At 39.7% G+C, this 21,934-nt stretch overlaps 1 protein-coding gene across 2 annotated transcripts in view; it reads left to right on the forward strand.

Annotated features, from left to right (window-relative positions):
- LOC131188875 (merlin-like) overlaps positions 1-21,934 on the forward strand; it is a 49,084-nt gene that overhangs the window by 15,501 nt on the left and 11,649 nt on the right. For both annotated transcript variants that reach the window (XM_058164507.1, XM_058164506.1), the window contains exons 3-11: positions 1,981-2,106; positions 3,183-3,305; positions 9,590-9,673; positions 13,355-13,423; positions 14,071-14,153; positions 15,906-15,981; positions 17,189-17,326; positions 17,629-17,703; positions 20,632-20,745. In XM_058164507.1, the coding sequence (XP_058020490.1) occupies positions 1,981-2,106; positions 3,183-3,305; positions 9,590-9,673; positions 13,355-13,423; positions 14,071-14,153; positions 15,906-15,981; positions 17,189-17,326; positions 17,629-17,703; positions 20,632-20,745 (888 nt within the window). The remainder of the gene's footprint in view (positions 1-1,980; positions 2,107-3,182; positions 3,306-9,589; positions 9,674-13,354; positions 13,424-14,070; positions 14,154-15,905; positions 15,982-17,188; positions 17,327-17,628; positions 17,704-20,631; positions 20,746-21,934) is intronic.

Here is a 21,934-nt window from a genome sequence, read left to right on the forward strand (position 1 = left end):
GCCTTTCCACCCTGCGACGAATGGCCTTGCAGAGCGTTTCGTCCGAAGCGCGAAAGAGGCATTGTCCAGACTCAAGCCAGGCGACTGGCAATCAAAAATAGATATTTTCCTAGCCGTCCAACACCGAACCCCCTGTGCCACCACCGGCAGAAGCCCTGCCGAATTACTAATGGGCCGAAAACTCAGGTGCCCACTAGACCGTTTAAATCCCAACTATACACCAGAGGGATACAAGGGGGGACTCGAAAAGACAAGAGGAATGGATATAGGCGACCGGGTATGGGCACACAACTATGGTGAGGGCCCGACCTGGGTAGCAGGAAAAATTCTAAACATAACAGGTCCCAAATCATACTTGGTAGAGTTAACGGATGGCCGAGTATGGAGGCGACATATAGACCAATTGAGGAAACGGTTAGCCGGACAACCCGAGTCAGACGAAACAGGCCCTGACTATTCCATGTTTGAACCAACAGCTGACTCAAACCCGGGAAAATCGCAGGACTTAACTGAATTCCCGGAGGTCCAGCGATGCCCACAGGTTCCTGTAGAAAACAGCAGGGACGACTCGGCAAATAATCCAGGGCCGGATGGCCTAGAGGAGGAGCCGAGAGGAGCAAACAGCCCCTCCGGTCAACTCAACCCGCTCCCAGAGACTGTACTGCGCAGGTCCGAAAGAGTCAGGAGACGCCCAGTCTATTTACGTGATTACGTTGAAAAGTAATATGTAAATATAATGTAAATATATAGGTAAAGTGTTTTCTGGGAGGGAAGGAGTGTAATGTATCTTTAAATATTTTGGCGGGAAACAAGCACGTTGCTGATTGGTTGAAGCCGCCGGTTAAACTGTATATAAGGAGAGGTTTTTCCCCAGCCCGGTTGCTGGGTTCACCATATAGTAAAGAGCTGTTGTCACTACCCTGGTCTCCTGCCTCGTTATTGCCCGAATCTAACATGATCCAGTGAGAATTGAACTGCTGGCAGTCAGCAGAGTTAGCCTGCAATATTGCTTTCTAACCACGGCACCACTACGACTCTCAAGCAAAGTCAATGGAGGAAGCCAAATTCACTTAACCGCATTTCACGTAACTGCCGTGATAGATTTAACATCTGTGGCAAAAAAGATTGCAAAAGTGAGGCACTGACTTAACTGTCTTGCTTAGCAACAGAACTTTTGGGCTCAATTGTGGTTGTAAATCGAGCACTACCTGTAATAATATGATAATAATCTGTGGTAAAATGGGTAGCCAATTAATTTGATAAATTAAACAAACAAACAAATATTAACTAAAGCGAGAATATAAGAGAAGGCTGTATTCTAAACCTATAGTACCAGAGGCTTTTCTTTCTAGAGTAGCCAAATAAATGCTAGTGTAAAGAAGCGCATTACAGAGCTTTGGAATTTTGCATTCTTTTCCCAACTACTCGAAGCCTTACTCAATTATTACTCTGATTGATGTTGCCATATAGCAGCATATACTCCCAATTCTGAGAGTTGAAGTCCACACATCTTAAAGTTGCTGATAATGAGTTTTGAACCTAAAGAATGGAAACTCTAAATCGTCCTCTGGATTCACATATCATGCTATGTGATGGTTTGTTTAATAATAATTTATTAATTCAGCCACAGTCTAAACCATAAATCATGGCTTACCAATTAAAGCTGCAGGATGAATTCATATGTCATGCTAAGCACAAGCAAATAAACCATGTTATAACAGCAAAATGAGTAAATTCTGCTATTTTGTTGGAGATGAACTTGAAGAACAAAAAAAAACACCCTAACTTCTAATTTTCTTAAAAGCCAAAATTATGCAATTTGAATTTTGCACTTACCATCAGAGGCTCTGGCATTTCTATTTTTACACATAGTTGAGATCATGTATTTAGAATACCTCAGGAATAGAGATCTTTTTTCACACTCAGATGTCCTTATTATCTATCAATTCAAAACTGATTTTGTACCATTGCAATCCACAGATGAAGTGGAAAGGAAAAGACCTGTTTGACCAGGTGTGTCGTGCATTGGGGCTGAGAGAATCCTGGTACTTTGGTCTCTGGTATTCTGTCAAAGGAATGGGCACTTGGTTGAAGATGGATAAAAAGGTTTGGAATCTAAACTTTCATTACAAAACAATACTCAATGATTTGGAAAGACCTCAATATATTCTAAAAGTTTTTTTTCAGAGATGGTCAGTTTTTTGTTTTTTGTTTTGGCTCAGGGATCTCAGTTTGTTTTGAAGGGACAGAGGGCCTTCAGGAGCCAGGTCAATCAAAGTAGTTGACTGTTGAGAGTATTTGAGTGAATAAAGCAGCTTTATTCACTCAAATAAAGTGCACCATCATAATTGTAATGGTGAAATTGGTTGTCTGTTTAGAGGGGTCAGAAGACCTAAAAGACAAAAGACCATAGATGGTGTTTCTATGCCCATCCTTTAATTACAATGATAATTTGTAAATGTAAATAGTGGTTAGGCCAAAAAACACGTGTGCATTCATATTCATGTCCAGTTTCAAATTACATTCCCTCTATCCTCTTTAGCTAATTAAAATCCTATTTGCCTCTAGACTGGAATATGAATGTAACCAGAATGCTTCTATACCAGTGACTCATCATTTATCTTAACTTTTCTGTCCTTTGTCCTTTCACTGAAACTGCCTGGAGAAAGGAAGTACTATAGGGATAACATTAGCATCATTGACAAGATCTCTCTCCTCTTATTTTCCCCCAGGACTAAAAAAAAAGGTGTGGGGGGGAGAGATATGTGTGAAATGTATCAGTTCATATGCAAAGGGAGATGGGAAAGAATGGGAAAGGCTAAAAAATTTACATTTGCAAATCTGAAATGGTTTGGGAGTGGAAAAAGCAGGGGAAAACTTTCTTCAGTTTGGTTATTTCTCCCAAATAACCAAGAAGGATCAGAACATAAAATGCATCCATCTGAATGCATCTAAATATGGAGAAGTTGAAATGCAGTTTTAAATTACAGTAATTTCCTTACCTGGCCATTGATGCTAAGAAGGTGCTACAAGCACATGTGAACCAGCAATGAGTGAGGTGCAAAAGAGTCCTAGGTGACACTGGGAATTCATGGCAAGAAAAAGTGGCTTTGGGCTTCTTTGCCAAACATACTTTTCCCAATCGGAGGTGTTTAGTTGTTCTGGTTTCTTATTTCAAACAGGTTTTAGATCAGGATATTCCCAAAGAAGATCCAGTGAACTTTTGTTTTTTAGTGAAGTTTTACCCTGAGAAGGTTGAAGAGGAGCTTCTGCAGGAGATCACCCAACACCTCTTCTTTCTGCAGGTCAGAAGGTATTTCTTCTATTCAGAATTGGCTTTGAGATGTCATGGTTGTCTTTTGAACATCATCATTATGTTTAACCATCTATGATCATTCTCTTCCTTGGGGTACCCCTTAGGTTAGTGCCAACTTTAGGGTTTTAGGATTAGTTGAAAGCAAAGGGGTCTTCAGTGGGTCCCTGTTTTTGGTTTTGGGCTTGTTATTCCTTAGCCGATTTGTTGTTGATCATTTATTTGCCACTTCTTTCTGGGCTCAATCCACCAAGAGGAAGAACACCAAAAGAGAACGAGGGATGCTGTTCCCTTGCTTCATCGTTGCAGACCCATAAAAATTCAGTGAGTGTGGAACTAGGAAGCCTTGGGAAATGACAGTAATCCAGGGGTGTCCAAACTTGGCAACTTTAAGACTTGTGGACTTCAACTTCCAGAATTCCTCAGCCAGCCAGCTTGGCTGGCTGAGGAATTCTGGGAGTTGAAGTCCACAAGTCTTAAAGTTACCAAGTTTGGAAACCCTGCAGTAATCCCTTTGTTGGATTATACATCATGTCTATACATCATTTCCACAACACTGACTTTTGATATCAGTCTTGTTTTCTGTTTTTTAGAGACTTGCATAATTTACGAGCCCTCTCCCTTTAATTAATTGTTGCTCATAGATCTTCTTCCAAGTCAGGATTCAGAACTGCATCTGTATAATCAACTAATGGAAAGAGGACAACGTCTGAGTGCGGGCAGCTAATTTTGCTGTATTTAACTAAATAGAGCTAATTGCTATATTGGGAATAATTACATGTCCTGTTACACCAGTGCAGAAATTGGAGGATGACCCAAACAAAACAAACCCAGAATTCATGCAGAGGTTCTGTGGAAAGCCCTTCGTGTTAGAAGCTACACTTTGGATACTTATTCTTATCCTATTTTGTCTTATAAAGCAGTGCTTCCCAAACCTTTTCGTTCATTATTCAAAACCACTTGGCAGAAAGTCTTATCAAACTGCAAGGACCAGTTATAAATCCCTTCCTTCAGCATTGTAGTAACTTTGACAGAAACGATCTTTAAGTTATTTTAAAAATCACCATGTAGTTTTATCAATTTTGTCTTAATGGGAATACTTTGGGAGATTTTGAAATATATTTTAGTACATGTGGCATATTTCAGTCAATTTAAAGGTCTGTCTTTGTGGGTTTGTGTATCATTATCAAAAGAAAAGCCACTTTTATCCAATTTTGGGTAATTTACCTAGCTTTAGGAAGCACTGTAATAAAGTATATTTAATGTTAGTTTATGAAGTTAGTTTATGTTCCTTGATTTTTAGGAAATCAGAAAACATTGTGAAGGTAAAGATTTCCCCTGTCCAGTTGTGTCCAACTCTAGGGGTGGTGGTGCTCATTTCCATTTCTTAGCCAAGGGAGCCAGCATTGTCTGAAGACATTTCTGTGGTCATGTGGCCAGCATGACTATATGTTGAGCTGCACAGAATGCTATTACCTTCCCATCAAAGTGGCACCTATTTATCTACTCGCATTTTTGTAATTTCGAACTGCTAAGTGGTCAGTTGCTGAGGCGTGTAACAGGAGCTCACCCTGTAGCGTGGTGCTTGGGTTTCCAGCTGACAAGCTCAGCATCATCTACTGCCAAATAGGAAATATATACCAGGGGTGGGTTCTACTTACCTTTACTACCGGTTCACAGCGGGATTGCGTGCACGCGCTTGCTTCTGTGCATGCGCAGAAGCTTCCTAATGACGTTGGGGTCAGTGGGCGGAGCCTACCCCCGGTTTTACTAACGGTTCGCAAGAACCGGTCCAAGCTGGGGGCAATCCACCACTGGTATATACATTGTATTTCTAACATGGTACCTTTTAGCTCCAAGTACCTTAATGTACGTTTTTTTTCAGAAAAAAAGTTTAAAAAAAGTAAAAAAAAAAGCTTAATGTACGTTTTTTCAAAAGTTCTGTCTTTTTGGAAAGGTCTCACAATTTATATAGCTAAAAGAGGATTATAGCAAAAGGCCAAATGAGAGACAATAGACTATTTTAAATCACTAAAACAGCCATACAACCATCACCAGCCCTAATAGTCAAGAAACATCAGTACTTTTTCACCTGTATGTGTGTGTAACTTACTTTCTACCATGCCTTTTATGCTAGTCCTCCAAACAATTATCGGGAAATAGATGGAGGTATCAAAAAATATCCTACCGTCCTAACGGAATCAATATGTGATGATTTATGATCAAGAAATGAGCTGGGGAGTGCTGGAAGTTGAAGTTCACACACTGTAAAGTTGCTAAGGTTGAGAAACGCCACTTATGTGAGGTGAAGATGTATGCTTCTGATGAAAGAGATTCTGGCATTCAGTTCTCACCCCCAACTTTAAATTGTTTTAACCCGCCTCTCCTTTTAAGCAATCACCTTACTTTGCTGCAACCAACAGGAAAACTTTAGATTATGATGTGCTGTCAAAATCTATCAAAACTTTTAAGTGAAATCATATTATGTAGGTAATAACTGTTCCTAAATAAATGTTCAAGCAGCTCTGCATTATTCATCACTTATGAATACTTTGCTATAATTTGAAGCTGTAAGGATACTGTTTGCTAAAAGCTGGGCAAGGGGACTCCTTGTCCTTTGTAAAAGTAGCATCTCTTGCCTTTATTTGCCAGCATGAGGAAGTGTGAAAATGTCATGCAGGTGTAAGGAGAAGGCTGTGTGCAGTGTGGGTGGGCAAGATGACCTGGATGCTCCAAGAAGATGGTGAAGGGAGGGAGTGGATCCAGAAAACGTTTATTCTTTTATTAAAATATTTATAGCTCATATAAGGTTCTCAGGAAAAGCTATAATTCATAAAACAAGCAAAGTGAAATAAAAATGAATGACACCTTGAAAATTTAAAATAGAAATAATGCAATAATGAAAAGAAACAGATTTTTAAAGGGACAAAATGACAAAATATTTAGTCTGTCTTTAGGTGAAAAGCCAGGATTTCATCTGGCATTGAAAAGCAAATAGTTTTGTGTGCCGTCCTGTTCTGCAGAAAAAAGAATTTTTTAGGGCAGGGGTGTCAAACTCGATTTCATTGAGGCCCCCATCAGGGTTGTGTTAGACCTCAGGGGTGTGTCGCCAGGGGGCATGGCCAGCATGACATCACTCATGTCAAGGGTGCCTGTGGTGGCCCAAGTGCTCTGCTAGCGAAAATGGACTCCTGGGCCCTATTTTCAGTTGCAATGGCCTCCTGCAACCCTCTTCCAGAGGAAACGAAGCTCGAGGTGGGGGGGGCGCTGCGCACAGCCCTCCCGAGCTCTGTTTTCGCTGGCAGAGGCACCACAGGCTGGACCTTTGCTGTTTCCAGGGTGGCCCCGCGCACCAGATCTAAGCAACCCGTGGGCCAGATGCGGCCCACAGGTCTTGAGTGTGACACCCTTGACTTGGAATGCCAAAAAATGGGAGTCCTACCCCTACTACTGCATTTGATCATTATCAACCAGAGTGGGGTGCTGGATTTCACAAACTACTTTAATGTAAACAACTAAAATTCTGAATGCATGCTTCTGTTATTACCTTGGAACTAACTTTTCTTTGGAAGAGTTGATCCACTAGATAGGATCAATTTCCTGGCTGCTTTTCACCATCATCTTGACAATTACGTGGGCTGAACTAGTTGAAAAGAAAGCTGTTTCTCTTTTCCCTTTCCTTCCCTTCCCTTCCCTTCCCTTCCTTTTCATCTCCCCGAAAGCTACACATTTTCTTGCAGTTCCTTCAAACCTGCCTTGGCTTGTTCCCCTTGGAGGAATGTAGTTTGGGGAATTTTTTTTCCAGGTCCAAAAGAAACATAAAAGAGGAGGCAAAACAGCACGTTTGAACTTGCTGGGTTTCCTAACGTTAAAATTTAGATTTGCAGTATAATTGGGGTAAGAGTGGGAGAATAACATATGCAAGCATCCGTATACTTAAGAAATTCAACCTAATAAAATGTATTGAACCATTTGCTTGGCTTAATAATGCAAAGTTATTAATGTAGAAGGCAGTTCCTGATTGCAGGAGGAATGAGAAAGTCACAGTGTTTAATAGTAGAGATCAGCTATTCCAGTAACTGTCACCCATACTTAAATGAATTTGATTCGGTTGACTTCTTTAGCTTGTCCCCTTTTCAGACTTTAGGAAGAGATCTGAGCTTTAATTATTTTAATTGCCACTAATAAGTATTATTTCTATACTTGATTCTAAAAAGGACCCAGAATGGCAACAAAGAAATAAGTGGAAAAAAATTCTAAATAAAACCAACAATCCTTAAAACATTAAATTCAGAAATCTGTACAGGGCTCATTTAAAAAGCAATGGAGGAAGCCAGATTCACTTAACAACCACATTTCACTTAACTGCCGTGATACATTAAACATCTTTGGCAAAAAAGATTGCAAAAGGGGCCGGGATAGCTCAGGCAATAGAGAAGCCTGTTATTATAACACAAAAGCCTGTAATTACTGCAGGTTCGAGCCCGGCCCAAGGTTGACTCAGCCTTCCACCCTTTATAAGGTAGGTAAAATGAGGACCCAGATTGTTGGGGGGGCAATAAGTTGACTTTGTAAAAAATATACAAATAGTATGAAACTATTGCCTTATACATTGTAAGCCGCCCTGAGTCTTCGGAGAAGGGCGGGGTATAAATGTAAACAAAACAAAAAAAGTGAGGCACAACTGACTTAATTGTCTTGCTCAGCCACAGAACTTTTGGGCTCGATTGTGGTTGTAAATCAAGCACTACCTGTTATAATATGGTAATCTGTGGTAAAATGGGCAGCCAATTAATTTGATAAATTAAACAAAAAAACAAATATTAACTAAAATCAGAATATAAGAGAAGACTGTATTCTAAACGTACAGTACCAGAGGCTTTTCTTTCTAGAGTAGCCAAATAAATACTAGTGTAAAGAAGTATATTACAGAGCTTTGGAATTTTGCATTCTTTTCCCAACTACTCAAAGCCTTACTCAATTATTGCTCTGATTGGTGTTAAAACATTAAATTCAGAAATCTATACAGGGCTCATTTAAAAAAGCAAAAGAAAAGCAGTAGAACACCTAATTACAACTCAGTTTGATCTTGGCACAGTTATTCCATAAATGCCTGGGTGAACTGCTATTTGATTGATAAAGACAGCTTAGAAATCAATTTATCTTTCTAGGCAGAGGTTCTGTAGTACTATAGCCTTCTATGTTTGGCAGAAAACAAGGGCGTTTTCTCCCATATGTTATATTAAACATCCCAATTAAAACAAAGCAGCTACCAAAATGAACAAGGAACAAAGAGAAACAAACAGAAACAAAAAGACAGGAGTCAGAAAAGGGAGATAAGCTAGAGGGAAGGAATACATTAAACAGAATTGGGAACTCTAGCCATCTGATCTTGTTATCTGATTACAGTTCCCATAGGAGGGGACTATGGGGGACAATTTCTACAAGCTTGAAATAAAATTGTCATTGGCACAAAAGGTATAATGGGAACTTCCCTCTCTCTTTTTCCTCAAATTGCTAGCATTTAAAATAACCAAATGAATCTTTGCTTGATGGTTCATTCAGGACACACACAAGAAAAACACAATGCAGAATGCATCATTGTTTTCTGGAGTTTACCAGGCCATGTTTATGGGACTGAATAGAATTAAGCTTCTCCAAACAACAGTGACCTGAAGAATATTTGAATGAGACCCTACGTGCAAATACAGTGTGTCTCAGAAAGATAAAAAACAAACAAACCAGAAACAAGCACAGGAATTGTTTTCAAGCCTTCTTGTTGGATTTTGAAGAAGCTTTTTAGCTGCTCTGGAAAACAGAATGCTGGATTAGATGGATCTTTGGTCTGATTTGCTAGATTTTTTTCCTTATTAATCCTCTATATTTCTATGGTGGAAAACAAATCATAGTGGAGAATTATAACCTTTCTATTTTGCTTGTGGATTTCCTCAGTATCTGGCTGACCGCTAACAAAATAGAAGAGTGGACTAAATAATCCCTTACTGATCTGATCTTCCAAATGGAAATTAGATACAGTTTAGAATGTAGTTATTATGTAGCATGCTTTAAAAGCATATGTAACTACTTCGAATATTCTTGGTATTTTTCTGCATGTCTTTACAGTGGCCAACATTTTTTTTATTTTTCTCTCTCGAAAACTCAGCTAATGGTTACATTTCAGGTGCCAAAACAAAGTCTGGGTGTCTATTATTTTGTTTTCAAGCTTTGGCTGAGTCTTAGATTTTTCTTCCTTTTTTTTTCCACCTTGGGTCTTAGGTTAAGAAACAAATATTGGATGAAGAAATCTACTGTTCTCCCGAGGCTACAATTTTATTGGCGTCTTATGCAGTTCAAGCCAAGGTGAGGCTTTATAATTGTTAGTTTGTCGCCTTTTATAACACACACAGAGTGTTAATTAACAGAAAAGGATCTGCTGAAGCTTAGCTGGAAATAGGAAGTGGTATGTTTTTCACCTCATCTGTCTCCATTTTGGGGTGTTTTGCATTTTGCAGATTTATTTAATGAGTACCCGCTGTTTAGATTTCGTGGGAGGTCAATAGATTAAAATGCAGAGAGGAGATTGAAATATCTTCATTTTAAACAAAAAAAACCACTGTGGAATAAAATGCAATTTACACTGGAGAGGGCATTCTGAGTACAGATAGTTCTAAACTGTTGACTGGTTGCTTAGTGAAGTTATGCCGGATCTAGGAAACAATGGGTTTACTTAACTATTGTGGTTTTCATTTTACAACCACAGCATTCACTTTATGACCACAGCATAAAATGCTGTAAAATTGAGTCAGTCATTATACGACCATCATGACTTATGATCTATGGCAGTGGTTCTCAACCTTTATAGTACTGCGACTCCTTTAATACAATTGTTGGAAGAAATATCCATCTGGGTTCGGTTCCAAGTGGGGACAAAGAAACATGGAGGCTGCTTGGAAAGATGGTTTAATGGTGGTCAGGATCACATGGCTTGAGTTCCTGAACAGAAAAGGGCTGAGATCCTGTGCGCTCCCTGGCTTTATGCTTTCTCTGAGCTTTGAACTTTATGGGGCACAGGAAGGATATCCTGATTGGTTGTCAGACTCCCAGGGGGTGGGAGTCTTAGCTAGCCTTGCTGGCTGATGTAATCTTCCCAGGTGTCATGTGGTGAGTTTCTGTTCTATTGTGTTGCAAATGATGGTCCATTGACAAAGGTGGGGGGATGAGTTTCTACCTCTGACCCATTGACAAAGGTGGGGGGGAGTCAGGAAGCTGCTTTGTCTTTAAAACATGTTTCTCCATTTCTCATCCAGGGAAATATATTCTGCCTTTTACATATTTTCGAAAATATTTCATTCTTCTAGGAGAGGGGTGGGTGCTAAATTCCTACACAATTCCCCACGATGTGGTGACCCCAACCGTAAAATTATTTTCATTTTGAATTTATCGCACCTGAAGTCGTATTGGCTAGCGATCTGAACTATTTGTGATTGCCTTGAGGACGGAGGCATTAAAGCGGAGACTCCTCCCTTATTAAGTTTATCGTGCCTGAAGCCAGATTAAGCTAGCGATTGGGAGTGATTGCAGCTGGCTTGAGAGGGAGACATTAGAGCAAAGATTTCTCTCTTTTTTAATTCATCGCGCCTGAAGCTGAATTCGGCTAGCGATTTGAAGAGCCTGCAGCTGGCTTCTGGAGTCAACCATTGGAGCGCGATTCTTCGACTCGCAAGTATACTTCCCATATTTCCAATGGTCTTAGGCGACCCCTGGCAAATCGTCATTCGACCCCCAATGAGGTCGCGACCCACAGGTTGAGAACCGTTGATCTATGGTATAGTCATAAGTTAGGGTCTACCTGTAAGGTGATGGTTTTTCTTTCCTACTCCTCTTTTTTTAAAATTCAAAATAATTCTGCAGCATGCATTTGAGGAGTTCCTGCATAAAGTCTTGTGGGAAGCTGCCCCTTAGAGAAGAATGAAATATTTTGGGAAATATTAAAAAGGCAGAATATTTGTTAGTTGCGAAGTCGTCCCATTCTTCTTTTACCCTCAATCTTTCCCATCATTAGGCTCTTCTCCAGGGAGTCCTTCCTTCTCATTAGGTGGCCAAAGTATTTGAGTTTCATCTTCAGGATCTGGCCTTCTAAAGAGCAGTCAGGGTTGATCTCCTCTAGGACTGACCGGTTTGATCGCCTTGCAATCCAAAGGACTCACAGGAGTCTTCTCCAGCACCAGAGTTCAAAGGCCTCAATTCTTTGGTGCTCAGCCTTTCTTATGATCCAACTTTCATAGCCATACATTGCAACTGGGAAAATCATAGCCTTGACTATACGTAGAATATTATATTTCCCTAAAAGAGAAATGGAGAAACATCCTCTTAAAGACAGAAAGCAGACTCAGTCTTTCTTAATAGCTCCCAGCAGATATTTTGTGCCCATTAATAAAGATTGGGCCAGTCTATTCAGAAACAAAAGACCTTCAACTCCAGGGATGGGATTACAAATTTACATTCTCTTCCACCCAAATTCTAAGAACAGGACATGACCATTTAACAGAAGACATAGAGCTCATTACATTGCACAATTTCCTAAGGGCATTTCAGACATTGCACCTCCTCCAACCCCAGCAGCATTTCAGGACCTGTATAAAAATCCTGACACTCATCTTTCCTGACAGTTAGAGCAATTAATCAGTGGAACAACTTGCCTGCAGAAGTTGTGAATGCTCCAACACTGGAAATTTTTAAGAAAATGTTGGATCGCCATTTGTCTGAAATGGTGTAGGGTTTCCTGCCTGGGCAGGGGGTTGGACTAGAAGACCTCCAAGGTCCCTTCCAACTCTGATAATGTTGTTGTTGTTGTTGTTGTTCTTGTTATTATTATCTAGTAGTTGTTCAGCTGACCCAGAACTGCTGTTGGTTCTGTTCATCGTTAAAATTCCTTTCCAATCAGCCTCTTATTTTATTTTATTCCTGGCTTGGACATGAACCGGATGGATTTTCCTTTCAACAGTCTCTTCCTGACCTTTCCTCTTCCCTGAATCATCCTTCAGAAAGTTAAGGGGGGGGGGCAGCTGTAACTGTTTCATCCAATCTTTCTTAGCATTGAACAGAGATCTGCTATACCCACCCTTGCTAGTTACTGAGAAATCAACCAACTTTAGTCCAGAACTGAGGCAGATCAAATGAAAAGAGTGCAAGTTTTGCCTTCCATTATCCCTAAATGTCTTTGAGCATGTAATATATATATATAACTATGACAGGAGGATGGCACCAGTCCCAGTGAAATGTCATATTTGTCCCACTATATTGCTAGTGCTGGGCTAGCTATTTGGAAATGACGGATTAAATTGTGGGACTCAGTGACACTACATGTTTATTGATTAATTGGTGAAATTTATACACTACCCCAATGTGTTTACAACTCTGGGAGGTTTATGAAATGAATCTATAAACACAAAAATCATCAAAAACCTGGAAAAACAAACAGCAATCAATAAAAAACAACAACAGCAAAGCTGGCTGGGGCATTTGGGAGTTGAAGTCCTCCAGGCTTAAAATTGCTAAGATTGGAGACCCCCTGCACTAAACTGTAGTTCTCTCTTTAAGAAGACATTCAGATCTTTTCCTAGTCATTGGTGCTTAAGCTACAGCTGGACCCACTGCAGCTTTACTATGTTGGTGAAATTGACAACAAAATTCAAAATTATGGCACTGAATTCTTCTTGAATTGTAAACTAGTGTATGCTTGGTACTAACGGGTTAAATTTCAAGCATATTTTGTCAATCTTAAAGGACAGGAAGGTAAAATTCTCAGAAAAATTACTTCTGACAGGGTTTTTTTTTTGTTCCGTGGAATTACAGTGTATACATCATCCTTGTAAAAATCTTTTAGAGCTTTAGCCATTTTTTAGTTGTTATTTTATGATCAAATAATTCAGTGTTTTCTTTTTTTTTTTTTTAATGTCAATTTATATCTTATACTATGCTGTCAATCCTTTGTATACAGTATTTTCCTGTTGACTCGTCTGATACTTCTTTCCCTCACAGTATGGTGACTATGACCCAAATCTGCACAAACCAGGTTTCTTAGCTCCAGAAGAGCTTTTGCCAAAAAGAGTAAGTGTTTTCACACTTTCCTATCCTACTGGTCATGAATAGGAATCCTCAGATACCCAAAATAGCAGAATTAGCCAGATAGGGAGCAACAGATTTGCATAACTCATAAAACAACTTCTTCCCAAAGACCAGTGACTTCTATTCGCCCTTTTAGGACAGATTGTTCCTCTCTTTGTTTTCTAGAGAGTGGGAAATTTTAAAATTATGACGTTCCTCAGTTCTCAAGCAACTATTGGAGAATGTGAATTGTTAGCTATGAAGGGAGGTTTCTCCTTCAAAATATCTTCTCCAGGGAACTCCTGGTCATGAGCTCAAAACTGAGTTATAACCTGACCTTGGTGTTTCCATTCTGGATTAACCTTCTTCCAGATAGAATCCAGACTGCTCTTCACAAAAGGGGAATTTATGACAAAATCAAAGCGAAGTTAGCAGTGCTGTATTAAATTGCCAACAAGCTGAAAAGCTTCCAGAAATGGGAGTCAGTTTGTTTCTAATCCTGCAGCATTTTAAGTCATATGTAATTCTCCAGGTCCTTCCAAAGCAGAACAGTTTGTCATTACCTGTATGAACAGCTTTCTTGAGGTTTGAAAAATAAATATTTTTGCTTTTGTTTTCTTCTTTGTTCTTTACTTTTTTCTTTTATCTAGGTTCTCCGTCAATATCAGATGACGCCTGACATGTGGGAAGAAAGGATTACTGCCTGTTACGCTGGACACCAAGGAATGGCCAGGTACTGCACCACCCTGTGCTTGTAACTGTAGTTTGGAAAAAAAGGACTCACATCCATTAGCACCTGGTAGGGGGGGGGACAGTGACACACTTTCTGCCCCTGTGCAACACTGCGATGCAAGTTACACACCTTCCATATTTTTGTGCAACATCATGACAGAAGAGCAAAGGGCAGGTTTTCAGTTTCTAGTGGTTAAGGCATCAGGTTAGAAGCCAGGAGACTGTGAGTTCTAGTCCCACCTGTGATATGAAAGCTGACTGGGTGACTTTGGGCCAGTCAATCTCTCTCAGCCCAACTCACCTCACAGGGTTGTTGTTGTGGGGAAAACAGGAAGAGGAGGGAGTATTACCATATTTTTCAGAGTATAAGATGCACCTTTCCCCCCCTAAAAGGAGGTGAAAATTTAGGTGCATCTTATACACTGAATGTAGCCCCGCCCACCCTTTGGCCTCTGCCTCCCAGCAATTTACCTCCTTTCAGCAAGAAGAAACAGCCCATTTCAGCTTCAGCACAGCCTAATTAGCACAAGTTGATTGTCCCTCAGCCTCCCAGCTCTCAGCTGTTTTGTGGGGGCCCCTGCTGCTTGCTGCAAGGAGGTAAATTGTTGGGAGCAGATTTTTATTTTCTTGTGCTAATCAAGCTATGCTGAAAATGAAAGTAAAGCAGGCTATTTGCTGTTTGCTGCAATGAGGCAAAATTACTGGGAGGCAGAGGCAGATTTCTTTTTCTTATTTTCTTCACAAAAAAGGTAGGTGCGTCTTATAGTCCGGAGTGTCTTGTACTCCGAAAAGTAAGGTAGGTTTGTTCACGGTGTGGAGTTACTTATAAAAATAATAAAAGTAGGATAAAAAATTAAAAATAAACCAGGATGTCACAATACACATTGCATGACTTTGACACTCTGCCCATATTCATCTGTTTTTTCCATGGAACATATTAGAAGCCAGTAAGAATTTAAATGAATTCTAAATTCTAACCTTTGAATTCACTTCTTGGTACAAAGTTTGATCCAAACAGATGGGCACTCAGAAACTCATGTTCTCTCATCACTTTGCTCCTGGTTGTTGATCTCACCTCTAGGCAAGATGGGTGGCATAAAAATTTAATAAGTAAAGAAATAACTGTAGTTTTGTCAGCACTTCATTTAAAGCAGGGGTCTCCAACCGTGGCAACTTTAAGCCTGGAGTTGAAGTCTGGGAGTTGAAGTCTTCCAGGCTTAAAGTTGCCAAGGTTGGAGACCCCTGATTTAAAGTGCTGGTTCCCGTCTTTACAAGACTAAAAGCAACATATCTGCTTAAGAATAATCTTTTCTGAGAATCTGTCCATCATTGTTTGTGGCCTGCTCTATCCAAAGCCTTTAGATGTTTTACAGATTGTCCCAAGAGCAGAATCTTTTACATAACATTACCAGGACTTCAGAATATCCTTTCAGAAAAGGCATTTTTCAATTGGGGAATCATTCATCTGAATGTAAAACTTATCCCAGCATATTTCCAATTTGTTTGGATGTGCCAAGTGAAGTTATTTCTATGTCATGGTTGAATTGTCCATCTACTTATATGATTTTTATAGAGGCTATAGTGCAATTTGTAAACATCTTTGATCAGCAATGGTAATAAAGACAGGTAAAAGTATTTCACAGTCAATAAATACAGCCCAGGGGTGATGGTAATAGAGATCAACATGTTTCCTTTATAAAACAAGAACAATCCTTTCCAAGTCTTTTTAAAAATAAATATTCCATTCTTCTAGATACGAAGCTGAGATGAACTATCTTAAAATAGCACAAGACTTGGAGATGTATGGGGTTAATTATTTTCCCATTGCTGTAAGTATGTATGAATTTTAATGCATCCGATTCTGATTTTTCTGACAGTACCAGATACTTGATTGTAAATCCCTTGTGCCCCAACAGTATTGCCAGTAAAAAACAAAAAGGACGGGGGAGGGGGAAGGGGGCTATGGGAGTCATTCATAAATTCTGAGAATCTCATCAGCATTGCCTGTTGGGATCTGGAGCAATTTGCCTGACTTAAAAAGTGTTCTCCATTGTAAAAGGCCATGACTCTTAAGCAGATCTCTTAGTCTTACATTTTTCGATGTGTATTCATGTTAGCTACCATGTGGGTAAATTCTAGTTTATAGATGCCTGATGTTTGACTCTTTTGTATGAAGCAATGGGGAAGAAACTGCCAAGAGGCAAAAGTACTGGTTATGCATTTCATTGTATAGAGACTAGTTGAGCTGCATTAAGGACAATTAAATAAGACAATAAAATTCCCAGTTAAGGCAGGTGTTTACAGGTACAGTATTCCTTGACTTACAACCATTAATTTACCAACCGTTTGAAGTTAGATTAGCACTGAAAAATAGACACTTAAACTGCAAGATGGGCAGCAAATAAATGAAAGAGAGAGAGAAAGAGAGAGAGAGAGAAGGAAAGAAAGACTAGTTCTTGCACTTACTGTACAGCTGTTGCAGTATCCCCATCATCATGTGATCAAAATTTAAGTGCTTGGCAACCAGCAACCAGCAACCAGCATGTATTTACATTGTCTACAGTGTCCTGGAGTCATGGATCACCATTTGCAACCTTCCTAGCCATGTAAAGTCAACGGGGGAATGTCAATTCACTTAACAACTATGTGATTCACTTAACAATTACAGGGATTCCTTTAATAAACATGGCAAATAAGGTTTTAAAATTGGCTGTGATTCACTTAACCACCTTGTTTAGCACTAGAAATTCTGGTCCCCGGTGCGGTCATAAGTCGAGGACTACCTGTGCCATGAACCTGGAACTGAAATGTGCATTTTAGGCCAAATTAAATTGTAATTGGTTAATGTCAGACGGTGAATATATTAATCAATAAAGGAGGATATTTGTAGCCCAGGGTTGAAATGTGGGATCCTTGGTACTCTCTGAAGTAGGTTGTTTTCTTGCAGATATTTCATTACCCAAATAAACTAACATCATCCGTTCTAGTCAGTGTACAAGATGAATATATTGATTTTAACCTTGGACTTCTCTGCAGCAAAAGAAGAATCATACAGACTTCCTGCTTGGGGTAGATGCCAAAGGGATTCATGTCTACAGCATCAATAACCGCTTCTCTCCGAATAAGTCTTTTGAATGGAGCAGCATCCAAAATATTTCTTATTCTGATAAAGAGGTAGGTGGATGTGCCAGGGCAGCCGTCCTCAACCTTTCCGGCTTTGCAGACTGGCAGTGCGGTAGTGGGAGGGGAGGGAGAGGGGATGGTTTTTCATTGCATTTTTGCTACATATTTATGAAAAATATAAAACTGTTTTTTCTACAATGTCTATTTTTCATTATTTTGTTAGAATGGTTGTTTTTAATGCTATAGAACGCCATATTTTACATCCATGGGTTTCGAGTGGAAGCAAATTTTGTACATGGACTTAGTATATAATGATCATTTTAAAAAAACCTACCCTCCTTTTTTTCTTTCAGCTTACAATTAAGCCCATTGACAAGAAAGCCGAGGTTTTCAAGTTCTTCTCCTCACAGCCTAAAGTCAATAAACTGGTGAGAGCTTTCTTATATAGCAGACTATCTGTGGAGTCCTTGGTGTTGTGGCCTGCCGGTGGCCAGTGGAGCTGGCAGCAGATTCAGACAGTGAGGAGGTTGGGAAGAAACTTGGGCTAGTCCTGGGGGTTGGGAAAAGCTCGGACGAGGGCTCTGCATCGGAGGCAGAGAGGGGGCCAAGGCCATCTGATAGTTATCTGCAGCCTCTGGAGTCTGACAGCAGCGAGGGAGAAGAACAGTGGGAGCCTGTTCCCCAGTGTGCACATGCACAGAGCTTCCAGAAGACAGGAACAATTGAGAAAACAGGGTCGACTTGGGAGTAAGGCTTGGAGATGATTGGCCCCTCCCATAAGACATAAAAGAGAAGCAAACGGGATATGAGCTTTTGCAGGAAGTTCATCTGGCCGATTCAAGATTTGAAAATTCTGTTTGTGACTCTGTGCCAAGTTTGGCCTTGCCCTGAATCTGGAAATTAGTTCTCTGGCAGCGTTCCATGTGAGATAGGTCAGAAATAGTCTGAAAGACTATCAAGCCTTGCAGACTGTAAATGAAAGTAATTTACAGTTGTATAAATAAAAGAGGTTTTGCGGGACTAAGATTGTGCTTTATATTTTCTAAGGAAGCCTAGGTCAGAACACTTGGTGCTCTCTGAGCTGGTTTTCTTCATGTAGACATTTCATTACCTATCTAGGTAACATCATTAATTTGAGTGAATGTGCGGTTTGCTCCCTGTTTATGTATAGTAGCTTGTCCTCCCAGTGTTGATGGAAGTGTCGTTCTCTTCTTTCTGTCCCATTTCTGTCCCATTATAACATGCCCCACTATAATAATGGCCAAAGACAGTGGCCTGACCATACCAATCTATACTCGGTTGGAACAGAGACCATGTGGCACTGAATTCTGAATTCATGGCTTAGGGCCCGGATACTTACGGGACCGCCTGCTGTTACCCTATGCCTCCCACCGACCCGTACGCTCACACAGAGAGGGTCTTCTCAGGGTGCCGTCCACCAAGCAATGTCGGCTGGCGGCCCCCAGGGGAAGGGCCTTCTCTGTTGGAGCACCTACCCTCTGGAACGAACTTCCCCCTGGTTTGCGTCAATTACCTGACCTTCGGACCTTTCGCCATGAATTGAAAACGTACTTGTTTATTCAAGCGGGACTGGCTTAATTTTTAATATCCTAAATTTTTAAATTTTTAAATTTTAATAATTTTAACTGGTGTATTTTATTTATGGGTCAAATTTGACGGTTTTAATTTTCGGCCATTTATAGAATACGTTATTTTAACTATGGTTTTAATTTGTATATTGTTCTGTTTTAATCTGGCTGTACACCGCCCTGAGTCCTTCGGGAGAAGGGCGGTATAAAAATCTAAATAATAAATAAATAAATAAATAAATTCCTCTGACTGCCTAGACCAGTGATGGCCAACCTTTTCAGCATCGAGTTCCCAAATAGGAACGTGTGTGTGCGTGCATGCGCCAGATCTCCAGAAACCCAAAGACCAGCTGGCACATGCCGAAAACCGGAAGATCAGCTGCTCAGCATGCACATATGCCAGTTGATCTTTGGCTTTCCGGCGCTCTGGCACATGTGAAGACCAACTGGCCAGCGGGCATATGCGTGCCAGAAACCAGAAGAGCAGCTGGTGACAGCATGCATGCCCACAGAGAGGGCTCTGCCTGCCACCTCTGACACGCGTGCCATAGGTTCACCATCACGGGCCTAGACATTGTTGAATGATTTGATTTTTAGTAATAACAATTAAAGCTTTCGGGGGAAGTTAGGAATTGATGATTGTAGGGGTATAATTAAGTTGGGACGAAATTTTTTTAGCATATGTTTGTTTTGTTTTTAACTATACCTTGTGCTCGTTCCGGGAAGTCGGGGGGGGGAGGGGGGTTGTGAAGGGAGGGGGGAGGGGGGGGGAAAGGGGGAAAAAAATTTCTGTAAAACTTTTTGAATAAAAAACAACAACAATTAAAGCCATAAATGATTGTGAGGAAGCAAATAAGGGAGTGGTTTTTTTTCACTATATATCTATCTAAACATTAAGATATGCAGGGTAAGACTTGTTCCATTTCCCATAGCTAGGAGAGCCAAATTAGGTGAAGATTTATTTTTCTTGCAGTTCCTACCTCTGTTATACGGATTAAAAATGAGGGGGGGAAAGCAAAATCTATAATCCATAAAATCATATGCACAGGACTGGGAATATATAATAGTTAAACAAAATAGAACTATTATCAATTGGTAGAAGAACCAATCACTCTCCTCAATTTCTAGGGCATGTTGGAACAGCCAAATCTTGAGAGATTTTGTAAACACCAAAGGGGAAGAATCCATTTGGAAGCCCAGGGAATCTGAAAAAAGGGGGCAGTGATAGAAAATGCACATTTCTACCCTTCTATTTATGCTCTGAGTAGTGCTGAGCTATATCCAAGTTCTGTACGTTCTTTCATTAACCTAGAAATATAACAACTTAAAAATATGTATGTGTAACTCTCCATTATGTCAGTCCTAAATGAAAACAGTCTTCTAGGTAATGTCAGGTCCAAGCCAAGTACAGATATGGAGGTTATCAATAGAGCTTTTAAGGGCATTCAGGAAATAATGAGGATTATCAGAATGGGATGGCATTCCTAGTACCCTGTTTTTTTATATTTTCCTGAGGCATGTAGATAGTGGTTGCTGAAAACCAGATCAATCAGAGATTAATTTTAGGTTTTCCTGGAGAACTAAATTGAGTTTCCCTCCCTTCAGAGAAAGAGATTACTACATAGTGGAATATTATGGAGTAATATATTAAGAATTGTTGTGTTTATATTCTGGACTTTCCAGACACATCTGATAGACCACTGAAGGAAACAGGGTACTGTTTTCTCTTGGAAATTTCCAGCAAGACATTTTTCTCTTTTCTTGCAGATCATGCAACTCTTTATTGGAAATCACGACTTGTTCATGAGAAGGAGGCGAGTGGATCCCATTGAGATCCAGCAGATGAAAGCTCAAGCCAGAGAGGAGAAAGCAAGGAAAAAGGTCACTCTTAGAACTGGTTCAAATGCTAAAGGCTTTCGCAAAGTTTGAACTTGCTTCCAAGCTGCCTGTGTGGCAAATAATGATCAGAGATATATTGTTATTATAATTCTAATGATTTTTGCCACATTATATTGGATATTAGTCTCACACAAAAGTTAAAGTGGACAACGTACTTGGGACACAATGGAATACGAATAGAATTAGATTAGATTAGATTAGATTAGATTAGATTAGATTAGATTAGAATAGAATAGAATAGAATAGAATAGAATAGAATAGAATAGAATAGAATAGAATAGAATAGAATACCTAATTAGAGCAAATGTAATTAGATACACAAGGACTTTTTCTTCGATGCAGAAGCTCTGTGTACATGCAAAGCAAGAGAGTAATAATCATAATAATGACACCAATAATATAATCATAATAGTAAAATAATCATAATAATGATACCAATGGTAGAGAAGATGAGAAGGATAATAATAATTCTACGGCCATACAGAATGGGGGAATATGGAGTACTTAGACATAAAACAATACTGTGAGGATTAGGTGCTCAGCAAAGTCATGGCATGAGGGAAAAAACTGTCCCTGTGTCTAGTTGTTTTGGTATATAGTATTGTATAGCGGCATCCCAAGGGAAGGCGTTGAAACAATTTATGTCCAGAATCTGAGGGGTCTGTAGTTATTTTTTCAGGTCCCCTTTTGACTGGCACAATATACAGGCCTTCTATGGAAAGTAGGCTGGCTGGAATTGTTTTTTTCTGCAGTCCTAACTATCCTTTGGAGTCTGTACTTGTTATAGTGCTAACTTCCATGTGTGGCCTAAACATATGTACATATTCAATAAAAGCATTATAATAAACTGTTTAAACCTAGTGAAGAGAATCTGAAAGGGCAATGATATACATTTTTCTTGAGGCAAGGACCTTTTTTTAAAAGTACATTTTGATCTGTTTTGAATCCCTCTCTATATATAAGCGTGAGAAGTTTAATCCATCGGTTTTCTTTTTTTCTTTCTTTTTTTAATCAGGAATGAAACTCAGAACTTCCTCCTTCTCTTTTTTTCTGATTTTTTTATTCTACCTGTTGTTCTGTTTGTTGTGCCTATTCCAGAGAAGTATTCCTAGACAGTAAAAAAACAAACAAACCCTACACTACAAATAAATATGAAATCAATAACTTAAAC

The sequence above is a fragment of the Ahaetulla prasina genome, chromosome 1, assembly GCF_028640845.1.
Source record: "Ahaetulla prasina isolate Xishuangbanna chromosome 1, ASM2864084v1, whole genome shotgun sequence".
Classification (NCBI taxonomy): domain Eukaryota; kingdom Metazoa; phylum Chordata; class Lepidosauria; order Squamata; family Colubridae; genus Ahaetulla; species Ahaetulla prasina.